General features: G+C 42.9%; 1 protein-coding gene across 1 annotated transcript in view; it reads left to right on the forward strand.

Moving 5' to 3' along the window:
- Window positions 1-12,844, forward strand: part of LOC306787528 (syntaxin-binding protein 4) — a gene marked incomplete at its 5' end in the record, with an annotated part of 100,226 nt that overhangs the window by 37,717 nt on the left and 49,665 nt on the right. Inside the window, one exon of the mRNA XM_079282691.1 lies at window positions 2,149-2,222. Coding sequence (XP_079138817.1) covers window positions 2,149-2,222 — 74 coding nt within the window. The remainder of the gene's footprint in view (window positions 1-2,148; window positions 2,223-12,844) is intronic.

The raw sequence follows: 12,844 nt of genomic DNA on the forward strand, positions 1-12,844 counted from the left end.
CTTTTTCCCGTAGTAGAGTGCGCGCGCATTGTTTACAAACTAAAACAATGGCGGCCAGCAGCTTCACTGCTGCCGCCGCCACCTCACAAAAACAACCCAGCATTTTGGAGACATTCACCAACTGTACTCCGCATGAGAAGAAGAGTGCCCGGTGGAAAGCCATCACGGATGCAGTCGCGATGTATATCGCAAAAGATATGGTGCCCATATACACCGTGGAAAAGCCGGGGTTTATTCACCGTCTCAAAGCTTTGGACCCCAGGTACGTGCTACCAAGCCGTAAACATTTTTCTGACGTTGCCTTGCCTCGGCTGTACAATAGTACACGCCAAAGGATCTCTGCGGAGCTGGAGGGGATGTCATTCTACTCCGCAACAACTGACCTGTGGTCCAGCAGGTTGACCCAGACACCGATCCACTTGACTGGTGGAAGCGTCACCAACTTAACTTTCCAAGGCTAAGTACTTTAGCAAAGAAATACCTCTCTGTGCCAGCTACAAGTGCCCCCTCTGAGAGGCTTTTCAGTGTGTGGGGGGGGGGGGGGCATTGTTACATGCCACCGTGCATGCCTGAAGCCAGAGGTAGTAGACAGGCTTGTCTTCCTGGCAAAAAATATTTAGAAAAAACATGCACTACTGTTTAATACTGTTGGTTATGTTGTGAATGCACTTGATTTTGTTTACATGCACTTATTTACTGTGCAAAATATGTTATGTTGATGTTAGATCAGATGTTGCACTTTTGAAAATGTGAATGTTAAAGGGTCATATACATTTTATTTCATGCTGTGTTTGTATCAGTGTATTCAGTTAGAAAAGCTTACTGTAAAAAGTTACATTTGCACAGTTGTTTACAATGGAAGGCTACTATTTAATGCCATTTAATGTTATGTTTAATTTAATTTTATATTTAAATGATTCAGGCAAACAAAAGAGTGACCAAATACTTTTTGTATACTACAGGCACCTTTCTACAATGTTCAGGTTTTGTTTGCACTTTATTTTTATCAACCTACTTGGGAAAATCATCACAAAATAAAAGAAAAAATTGTTTTCAACAGCTTCTGTCATCTGCAAAAAATTTTGGGGGAAAAAAATCGATTTAAATCGTGAATCGGATTTTTTGTAAAAAAATCGGAGATTTTTTTTTTAGGCCATATCGCCCAGCCCTACCTCAAAGGTATCGCTCTCCGATACTCGCCCTGTAGCAACTTTAACTACTTGTCAAAGGCTAAGACAAGATCGCTTAGGATAAGAAACCTCATTTAAAAAAAGAACGAGTCCTTTGGACACCTTGTACTACTGTTGTACTATTGATCTGTCTGCATACTAGACGTCAATGAATAGGAACACAACAGCAAAGCCAACAGTTTGAACAAAGCCTGTAACATGACACATTGAAAATATTTCACACATATTCTATAATATGATATATTCTATATTACTAGGAGGTCAATTCTAGATAGTTCAGACTAACTCTATATCATTCATATTGTTCCAAGAATAAAACTAGAAATTCTGAGTTGCTCTTATGTTGAGAATGTACATGGAGTCACATGATATATACCTCTGAGTCCATCCATCCAGAGGTGTATCTCTGCAACTCTCAGCAAGTGATGATAGACAGTGTCAACAAAACTGTAGTGTCACCGCAAAAGACTTACTGTGTGTATCCAGAATGACTGCATTACCAATGTATCACTTCCTACGTGCTTCAGCCTTCTTCTCATCCAGAACAAGGGCCAGATCAAGTAGTCTACCCTCCGCCAACATTTTCACTTCTGCAGATATTCCACATCATAGCAACCATAGGCAACCAAAGCTTCTCACATGATCAACACTGTGTCTCCAAAACTCTCTTAAGTGCTCCAGCTGGTTGTTTCCAGCTGGTTAACAGGCTTTGGTGGACACAAGCGGTAAGGCTTGAGGACAAACTACCTGAGACAGACATAAGGCTCTGTATTCATCACATAGTCAAGTTCCTTAACAGTGAGTAGTCACAGTCTGACTGTGACGCTCTGCAACTCAAAGGTCTAATCTGTGAAGGGAAAGCAAGTACAGAAGTAGTTTGTGATCTACTTATTTTCTCCTCTCTTCTGTTTCTTTCTTCCTGTTTTCTCCATCCTCCTCATCCCTCCATCTCTAACAGGACACTCATGGGTCCATACGGAGTAGACAGAGCTGTTCATTCCATGGAGTTTACTGATTGTGAGAACGGCCTGGGTAAGTCTTTTTTTCTCTTCAGCAAACATGGATAGAAGTAAATCTGTGGGTACTAATGTGTTTCGTGCAGGTACTAATGTCCTCTTCATCTCTGTAACTCACTCTATATGAAGCATTCACTGGGTTACAAACAGGTTGCCAGTCTATCACACGGCTAACACTTACAGTAGATGAAACTTACTCCAATTGTGTTTGAACTCTGGGAAACAAATTAGAGGAAACCCACACTGATGCAGAGACAACATGTAACCTCACACAGAATAAAACACTTGCCCCGCACTGAAGATGAGATTAAAGCTGTCATTCATTGTTTCATGGCGGATACGTTCTGAAGCACAAATACTCCCAACCACATCTCCTCAAAAACCTGACGGAAGGTGCCGGATTTTGAATGAATGCAGCCCAAGGCAGCTTGTTCCTGCAGTGGCCTGTGCCACAGGACACTGAAGGGCGCAGATTAGACCCTTGAGTGGCGTTTTTTGACCTGGGAATGAGAACGGGCTGTCCACCCTGTTCATTGGCTTGGGGTTATACAGCCACGTAATGTCCAAATGCTCTTTGCTGTGACACAGCCCTCGGTGTACTGAGGTCCAGCAGAGTCCCAGAAGAGTCCCAAACACAGCAAAATAAGAAGACAATACAGGCAGGGGGCAGGGTCTCTGTTGACCTTATATTTTGTTTTTGGTCTCCACCAACTCCTGTGAGAAATATCTTTCTTTAGCTGCTAAATGCTCCACTATGTCCACCAGCTCGTCTCTAACTGTGTCTCTCTGCTGTTTGCTGCTGAGCAGGTAGAGTGCAGTGGGTTTATTACAGCGGTTTCACTGTAAACAGCTGCCTGCTGCTGGAAACAAGGTAATGAGACTGAACCAAAACACTAAAGCTGTGCGTGATAAAACAAAAACAATGAGCTGAAAGGCTGGGATCAGTTCTCTGAGTGGCACACCTTACAAATAGTCACATGATCCATTAGTTATGATTCTGGTGGCCATATTCACTTTTTTTCTTCTTTTTTTCTGTTTGTCACTTGTTTGGTATAAAGGGTGTGGCATTAAAATGTGATCCTCCAGGTAAACGTCTACTATGTTACATACTAAGTCCAAATCACATGCTGAGCTTAAACTGACAACATCATATATGTAGCCCTGCTCAATCATCCTCCGCTATCTGGCAATGGAGTCTGATTTTGAATAGCTGAAATAATTGAAGTCCTACTTTTAAAGGGATTTTCTCTGCAGTGTAGGTATCCTTGTTAAGGAACAGAACAGTAGTCTAGCAGAAGAAGTAGGTCATGTGGCAAAGCCCTAACCCACTTAACTCAGCTGGGTTAAGCATGCAGAGAGCTGCTGTTGTTTTTATCCGTACACCATCACACTGGTGGAGCTTGTGCCTGCGCAAGTGAAAACCAATCACCACATCGGCAACACAATATTACACCACCTTCTGAAACTAAACAAAATTCCTGTAGCAGTTCAAAACGTTGCATGTCAGGGGATTGCTTATTGCTATGTCTACCAGGGGTGCAGTTGATGCTAAAATGATGATACAAGTTTGCTGTTAGTAAGCTAATGATTTAGCAAGTTACTGTAGTTAGCTAAGGCACTTGCAAACCTAATACTGCATGCATAGCTTTCTGATGTATCCACATTCCACTGTAACAGGAAGCGCTCTTGAGTACTACAACAGTGCCGTGTGGACGCAGTAGCTATGCTCTGGATTCTGAATAAAGCACCTTTAAGCAGTGACGGGCCGTGCATTGTATACCTGGGCCTTCAGTGCTGTTCTTCTACAGTTGAACCACCTCCTAATAACCTCATTATGACACCACAGCTACTGGGGTACTAGCTACAGTTTCTAGGGGTGTAACAATACACATATTCGTATTAAAACGTTCGGTACGAGGCTTACGAACCGAACAATACGTTTGAAAAATACTAGTGCATTTGGAAAATGCAGAAGCTTAAATTGTGGGAAATATAATATTCTTTCGGTGGAGCCACTGCGCTCAACCTGGCAACCCACCCAACGTCACAGACAACGTGCTGTCTGACACGCCCACCACGGAAGAACAACATTGTACTCTGGTGATGCACGTGTGTTCTGGGAGGCGCGCTATGCTAAACTAGCTTAGCAGGAAAACAACAGCACGTCAACACACGCTACAAACTCTCCCCGCAGCGTTTAGCTGTTCCTACTGATTCAAACAGGGCTGAAGCAATCACCACACAATCCCCATTTCTCCAGACCATCATTATTGCTTTGTAAAAGAAAACAGATCTATGAACACTTGCATGACGGGATGCTTCGTCATTAATAGACAATGCATATAGTCAAAATCAATGTAATTAACACAATGAAGAGAACTAATTCACAAGTAACAGTCACATTACATTCATTTAGCAGACGCTTTTATCCAAAGCGACTTACAATAAGTGTATTCAACGTAGGTATTCAAGAGAACTAGTAGTCACCAGAAGTCATAAGTGCATCTCCTTTTTTAAACAGCATCTAAGAGCATAAACCAGAGCAAAATCACATTTGACAACAAAGCATGACAAATCAATCCAGCAACACTGCGGCACTAAAACACGAATTCCACCGCACACTGAAGAGCACGAGCCATTCAAATATTATTCATATCAGAGGGAACAACATTAACCATATTATGAAAACGATACCATAGACCAGCGGTTCCCAAACTTTTTAGGCCGCGCACCCCCTTCTACATCCCGACCGGGTTCGCGCACCCCCCCCCCCCCTTAATAAAAAAAAAAAAAAAAAGCAACAGAGCCTTTTAAGCCTTCATAGCCGCATAAGAATCGGACCAATGAGAGAACAGTTTGCTCGCGCGTGGCATTTGTTTACAAGATTTAGTCCGCTGTTAAATGTTGCAGTGTGAACACAAACCGAACAAAGGAGCAACTGCAACAAAGCAAACGAACTGAAGGTGTGAAAACTGAACAAAGTTTCAATAACTTTCAGTGACACAAGGCGTCACTTTTAAAGAGCAATACGGATGTGAGGACACACGCACAGGCTCAGAGGCAGATTATCACATTTCATTTACAATTAATGAGCGACTAATGAAGCCAGGATGTCTTCGGACAAAGCATCGATGCGGCGCGACACAGTGTTGTTGGACACCGGGATCATGTCCAACTTTTTTGCTTCTTTCTCCCCAATCATACATTCCACCATCTCTCTGGCAGCTGGCAAGCTCACGTCTTCGGCGATTGTGTGCGGTAGCCCCTTTCTCGCTATTCTGTAACCAGATATGAAGCCCGTAGTGCGTCATTTATAGACCAACACATGAATGAGACTCCAGTTGTTTTTGGCTGTTTTGTAACTCCTCCAATTTCGATATAAACAATGTAAGGGGCTTTTGACTTGCACTGGCATGCTTGGTGTTCAGGTGGCGACGTAAATAAGAGCTTCAGACTGTTAGCCAGAACCTCACTGCACACCACGCACTGTGGCTTTGGGCAATCTGCGTTGCCAATCCAAGTGAAGCCCAGACACACATACTTTTCATCATATTTCCTCTTTTTTTCCCAGTCTGTGCCGTCTCATCTTCCTCTGACTCTGGCTCGATTTCTTCTCCCGGTCTCTCCCAACGCACCTCTCCGTTCCCCTCGCCTCCGATTCCTCTCTCTCTCTCTGTCCCTCTCCTCTTTTACGACTGATAGCTTCAGATGTCCCACCTGACAGTTTTTTAATTAAAATTGCATTTTATTTTTATATTTAATATTATTACACCATCAGACCGCCATTACACTTTTCCTCTCGCGCACCCCCTAGAGGCAGCTCACCCCACTTTGGGAATCCCTGCCATAGACAAATGAACACAGTAGTAACGCTACTGCAGATATAAAACAAACGCAGTTCACTGAGCAAAGCTGATGTTCACTTGAAGACAAAGTCCATCCTCCTTTCTTTGATCACAAAGAGTTTAATGATGCGGTTGTCCAGAACATTGGTGCGGTTCAGTCCCAGTCAGAGGTCCTCCTGTGAACATGTTCGTTGAGTTGTAGATCCACTCGGGTCTCAGCAAAAGCTTTCAAAAGCACCGTAGCTTGTAAGTGTCCTGTCGTGTATGGTGTCGTGTTGCTGCCTTTGTTAGCCAACTCAGGTTAGCGTAGCGTAGCTCCAAACACCAAGACGCTCAGTTGCAAATAAAACGCATTCTCAGCCATGAAATGTGCAACGCTTCTCCGACGCTGTTAGCCAGAAATACCCTTCATACAAATCCTTTTCCTGGCTGGGTCAGGGCTGCTAGCTGTGGGGTTGGCCGACCCTTTCTTACGATGTCTATTTTTTCCTGAAATGTCCTTCTTGAGAAATCCATTTCTCCGCCTTCAGCCATTGAGTGTTAAAAAAACAAAGCTACACCAAGTAAAACGCTAACAATGTCATGTCAATGTCATAACTTCTTACATTTCCACTTGAACTCTTACTAGTAACTACTAAGTTCTGCTAGCTAGCTTCAGCTTCACAACAGTCACGCCAGCCCACTGACCAATCACGGCGCACGTTAATGCTGACGTACTTGTAGGCCACCTAGACAGCTCTGAGCACGTCAAAGAATACGCCCAACATGTCAAACTAAAGAGCTGATTGGTTGAAGACTATGACAATCAACAATATCGTCCCCATTCACTTAAACTGCAAAGGCTACCGAGCAGGCCTCTGTTCTTACCTAGAGACACAGAGGTGAGATCTGATTGGATAAAAGCTCTACTTAAAACAAGCTGCACTGGAAGCAGAGCAACTGAGGAAGACAGTAGCTGTGCAATGGGAAAATAAGATAATGGGAAAAGAAATTGAATACATGAAGTGTATTTATGAAAAATTATAAAATAGCGATAATTTTGTGATTCTGTTTAGGCCAGCAGAGAAGGCAGTGGTGGCCATGACGGCCCACCACTGCCTGTAATGTATCAGCTGAGTAAGACTATAAGCCTTTGAAGAATGAATTCTGTACCAGTACTGAGTTATGAATATAATGGGATCTGATGGGCCTCCACAGACTTAAAATAACCAGTCAAAACTACAGCCCTCAGTAATTAATGCATTATGTAATTCATATACAGTGTATATCATCATAATGAGCCTATGTGCAGTTGATCCACAATATTAAGCAAATTTAAATGACATGCTGAGTTGGGACGGTGGGACTCATTGTGTCTCTCTATCTATACTGTACTTTAATGCATCAGACAGTCAAATGAACTCACCATCAATAACAATTACACCGTCACAGTTTAGACTCAGAGCATTAAAACACGCATTGAAGGAGGAATGCTCATTACACGTGTATGCTTTTGTTTCAGCCACATAAACCTGATGTCTGGAGGTAAAGATGTCATTTATTGAGCTAAAGGTAGAAGTGAAAGGCATAACATGTGAGGAGAGAAGTGTAACAAATGCTGAAGGTGTGTGTGTGTGTGTGTGTGTGTACCCGCAGTGTTTAATCAGCACACAGGTGAGAAGTAAAGCAGCTTATATTTGTCCAACATGAGCATGTGCAAATGTACATGCTGTTCCAATACTAAAGACCCCCGCCCTGAACTCCTGAAGCCTCCACAGCAGGAGAGTGTGTGTTGTCCACACTGTAGCCTACAGTTCTGCTGTCCTACGCTGAGGACTGCACATGCTAATCCCTGAGTTATTAATGCAGCTGGAAGCTGCATCACCTCAGCATGGTTCATAGTGAACATCATCTCCGTGAGATTGGGCTCAAAGAAGCACTTTTCAGTCTGCTGATGTCCACAAAGGACACTGCTGAAGTCAGAGTTGATGGACAATGTTGATATTTAATGGGAAGATGTCTGATCCAGAGAATTGTTTTTGTTGCTGCTGTTTACATTCCTTATGATACAAATTCAGAAATGCAGCACAGGAATGTAAAACAGTTTTAGTTTAGTTTGTCATGTGTTTGTTGTGTTACAAATGGGCAACAACTGAATTTCGTTGTACATCCCTGTGTTGCATAATGACAATAAATGATCCTTGAATCCCTGAAACGCTTGAATGAATGAATGAATTTTATTTATATAGTGCTTTTCACAGACATAATATCACAAAGTGCTTAACAGAGCAGACATTTAAAAGCATAAAAAACACAATGTGACCCTAGGGTCAATAAATTATATACACAGAGAAAATTTAAAAAAATAAAATAAAATAAAAATGTAAAACATATTTTAAGAGCAGGTCTAGGACATGGGTTTACTTTTACACAAACGCCAGCCTAAACAGGTGGGTTTTTAGCTGGCTTTTAAAAGTATCCACAGTATTTGCGAGGCGCAGAGTTGCAGGCAGAGCATTCCAGAGCCTCGGGGCCACTGCCTCAAAGGCTCGGTCACCACGGCTCTTAAATCGTGTGCGTGGGACTGACAGAAGACCTAGAGCATTTGACCTGAGAGTGCGGGCGGGTGAATAGAGGCGAAGTAGATCAGCTACATAAGTCGGAGCCTGACCGTGAAGTGCTCTGTAAGTGATGGTGAGAATTTTAAAGTGTATCCGAGATGCTACAGGAAGCCAGTGGAGAGATCGGAGTACGGGGGTGATGTGAGACCGTCGATTTGTCCTGGTGAGTAATCTGGCGGCAGCATTTTGGATGACCTGCAGACGGTTAAGAGCAGATACACTGAGTGATGTGAAAAGTGAGTTGCAGTAGTCAATGCGTGAAGAGATAAATGTGTGTATGATCATTTCTAATTCAGGTGTTGATAATACAGATCTCAGTTTACTGATATTTCTTAGATGGAAGAAACATGACCTGGACAGCTGCTTAACATGAGGGTCAAATGACATGGAGCGATCAAAGAAAATCCCAAGATTGCGCAGGTTGCAATGGGAAGCAGAGGAGAGTGGACTAATAATCTGCCTGATCATGGGGACAAACTCCTCTGGAGCAATAACTAGGACCTCCGTCTTAGAGTCGTTGAGTTGCAAGCAGTTTTCTGCCGTCCAGTCGGCATTGACACAGTCCAGGAGCCGAGTTAATGTGAATGCCTCGCTGGGTTTGAATGACAGATGGAGTTGGATATCATCTGCATATAAATGACAGGACACATTGTAACTTGAATCTGTGAACATGTTGTTCATGGTTACTGTGGCTCAGGAGGTAGAGTGCTCCACTATCAGAAGGTCGGTGGTTCGATACCTGGTCTACATGACCAAGTGCCCTTACTGAATCCCAAATTGTGTGTGTGTGTGAAAGTGTATGCTCCTGTCAGCATGAATGTGTGTGTGAACAGGTGAATGCTGCCTTGTGTTGTAGAGTGCTTTGAGTGGTTGCTAAGACTAGAAGAATATAAATACAATCCATTTTCCATGTATCATCTGGGTTATTATAAACCATTTTTAGAAGCAACTTTGCCTTTTTCATCAAATTTAGTTTTGTGATCTTTACAAGGTCTTCGAGTGTTGTAACTTTTAATCCTTCCGAGGCAAACAACCTTGATACATCTTGAGCAGGATATAATGATTTGGAAAACAAAATGTGCAGCTGAGGAGGGAGAGAGGCATGGATTATATATTATGCATTCATATGATGTTTTTCTTCTCTGACGATCTGAAGGCTCGGGGAGGACACTGCTCTGAGGCAGAGCAAAAGAACAAGAGACTCTCTTCCTCAGAAGAGTAAGAAAGGGAGGGAGGACTGAGACAAGGAACTTTATAGCCCCATTCATCCAACAGGCGATAATTAACGCGCCACTTGGCTCCAGACCCAATTCGTGTTAGCATTTTGTCTTTGTGGTAACAGCCCAACAGCAGCCTCACAATGAAGGAGGCCTGATCAAATGGTTCAATAAAAGACTTTACCAGCTAGCCTTCAGTCACTTCAATGTATTCATGAGTTGATGAAAATGATAGATCTGATGAAGACTGGGTGGAGATGAGGAGGTGGAGGGGTGTGTAACAGCAGCATGAACCTACTGAAGGTAGAGAGACAGTCATATTTAAAGAGACAGCAGGCTAACCATGTCATTGTTTCATTCTGCTTATTGGATAAAGGAGACCAGCTGATCTAAACAGCTGATATCATGATTGACAGCCCCAAACAATAACAGCAAGGAAATGATGAGTGAGCATGCGTGAGAGGAGGCAGATGTAGGAGAAATAAAGTACAGCCCAAGCATACAAGAGGAGAGTCTTCCTGACTGAACTGATGCTCGAGCTTCATTAGCGTGTTTTAGTTGGTGGTGCTGCTTCTTCAACTAACTGACCAGCTGACTGCAGCTGCATTGGTGGATTATAAACGGGCACCTGAGTCAATTTTCTTCTCATTCAGAATGCTTCACCAACCGTAAGGTAGACATACCGTAAGCTAAAGCTGTGCAGACTCCTCATTATCTGTCCCTGTCTCTGTATTCAGACAGAGGACCGGACATGGGCGTGGTTTATACTGGAAGTCACATTCAATCGGCCGAACATGGCAACGCAATCTTTGTGCCTTCAAAGCATCAAATTCATTAAATATTGGCATATAATTAATTATGAAATATATTTGCTCATACTGTACTTTTAATACCTCTGCCCCTTTATTTGGGTGACATTGAGTCGGAAATGGTTTCATTTCCCATGAAACCTATGATGTTACATGTTACATCTTAAATGGATGATATTGACTGAAATACAAGGTAAAAAATAAAGACAATTTCAATATCTCGATTGGGTTTTTTAAATGGTTGAAATCAAGCCTCCTCGCTGCAAGAGTTTCCCTGATTGATAACCAGGTGGTCCGCTGTCAGCCCCCTGCCTGCTACACGCTGACTCAGCAGATATAGTGATCACTTTTAAAAAATGTGTAGTAAATGAAACAACTATTTCGTGAAACAGAATTGGCGTTTTCATCTCGTGGCGATCCACAATATGGATCTCCACACATTCACATATTCGGATTCCGGTACATGCGTCGTTTAAGGGTTAACAGAAGTCCCACCATTCTGTGGATTCAGCAGTTCAGTGTCAGATGTCACTCTTAATAGCACTATAGTAACATTAGATGGATGTATTGTACACGTGTAGGTCATATGATGCTTTGATTATATTTCCCATGTAACTGTTTATATTCTTTCCTTTACTCAGCAACATCTTCACACATACTCACAAAGCTTCGTCCAGTTCAAATATTTTTTGTCATCACATTTTGTTGTTTGTTAAAGGTTCTATATTCAAAAACAACTATTATCTCTGAAGATATAGTGGAATAACTAAGCAGAACGTTTTGATGACATTACACAAAGCAGAAGTTGGGTGAAGTTGAATGACGATGTCAATATTTGTCGAAATCAATATTCATTTTTGGATAACGGGGACTGGGGGATTGGTGGAATGGCACAAAAAAGACGAGTGATATGGTTGCCATGGGCGCTGGAAGTCGGGAGGCCAAGACGCTGATCGTGCTGCTGGGAGCAGAGAAGCTGTCTGAGTGCTCCTCCCTCAGTAGTGGCAAGATAAACAGTGAATCTTAACAAAGTGACAGCCTGATGTTTACAGGTCTATACTGTCTTCTTTAGCCTAGTGTGTAGAAAGAGAATGGACTCCACAGTTCTAGGATTTAACGTATTGGGTGTTAAGTTGTCTCCGCCAGTTGTCGGCCTGGAGAGAGGTTGCGTGTTTGGTCGTGTGTGTTTGTCGACCTCCAATCTCTCATTCTGCTGCAGCAAACTGCAGAATATATCCGATGTCCCTTTAGAGCTGCATGCTCAAGGAGCGCTCATAGTTAGTGCCTTTCTGTTTTATTCTGCCGCTGACTCGTCCCTCACTCCTCAGCTCGTGACTCCTAACAGGCCCCCTCGTGGTCTCAGCTGTGTCTCAGCTAGTGTTACACAGCTGAGACCAGAGAAACACTTTGCACTATTTTGGTTGTTGTGTTTAGCTAACCGCTAACAGAACTACTTGTACACACACTGCTGCACAACAGCGTGGTGAGTTTACCTTTGTGTATGAAGTGTCGTGTACGACCACTTTGTGCCCGATGCTCGTATGACGTTTGTTTCTTCGTTTGAAAGAAGTGTGCTTGACGAGGCTCTGCTTGTATTCATTCAATCAAACATTACAGCTGTGGTCCTTGCAGACTCACCTGGAGGAGATCTGCAACACGTTCAGACAACCCGTGCATACATCAATGCATCAAATGAAGCAGCTTGGTCAGTGGCATGTAACTTTCAGACTATGATGCTGCTCGTACCACTCTAGCATCAGGTTGGACGTCTCAGTGACGGTGGGTCAATATACGCTCTTCATGCCCAGCCTCTTTTCAAAATCAACTGTCGTCTTCACAGAGAGTCAGGTTTGGGCAACAAAACCACTTGGTTAGGTTTCAGAAGAGAGCCTGGTGAACGATAACTTGGCTGACCAATGACTCACAGAAAGTTAGGTTAGGTAGGCTTAAGTTTACTTCTATGAACCTCCCATTCCTCTTCTGAAGGAATATGACAATACAATGGCAGCTGCCGACAGATGACCTTCCCCTCCCTCCCCTGAGTTCCCAATATTCAAATTCCCATCTGTACCAAGTTATTATTATTCATTTATGTACTGTAATTAGCATTTGTTCCATCTGGAGTTCATCAGCCTTTCGTAGTGATATTTAGTAATGTAGTGGTGAC

This window comes from Melanostigma gelatinosum, assembly GCF_949748355.1.
Source record: "Melanostigma gelatinosum genome assembly, chromosome: 13".
NCBI classification, from domain to species: domain Eukaryota; kingdom Metazoa; phylum Chordata; class Actinopteri; order Perciformes; family Zoarcidae; genus Melanostigma; species Melanostigma gelatinosum.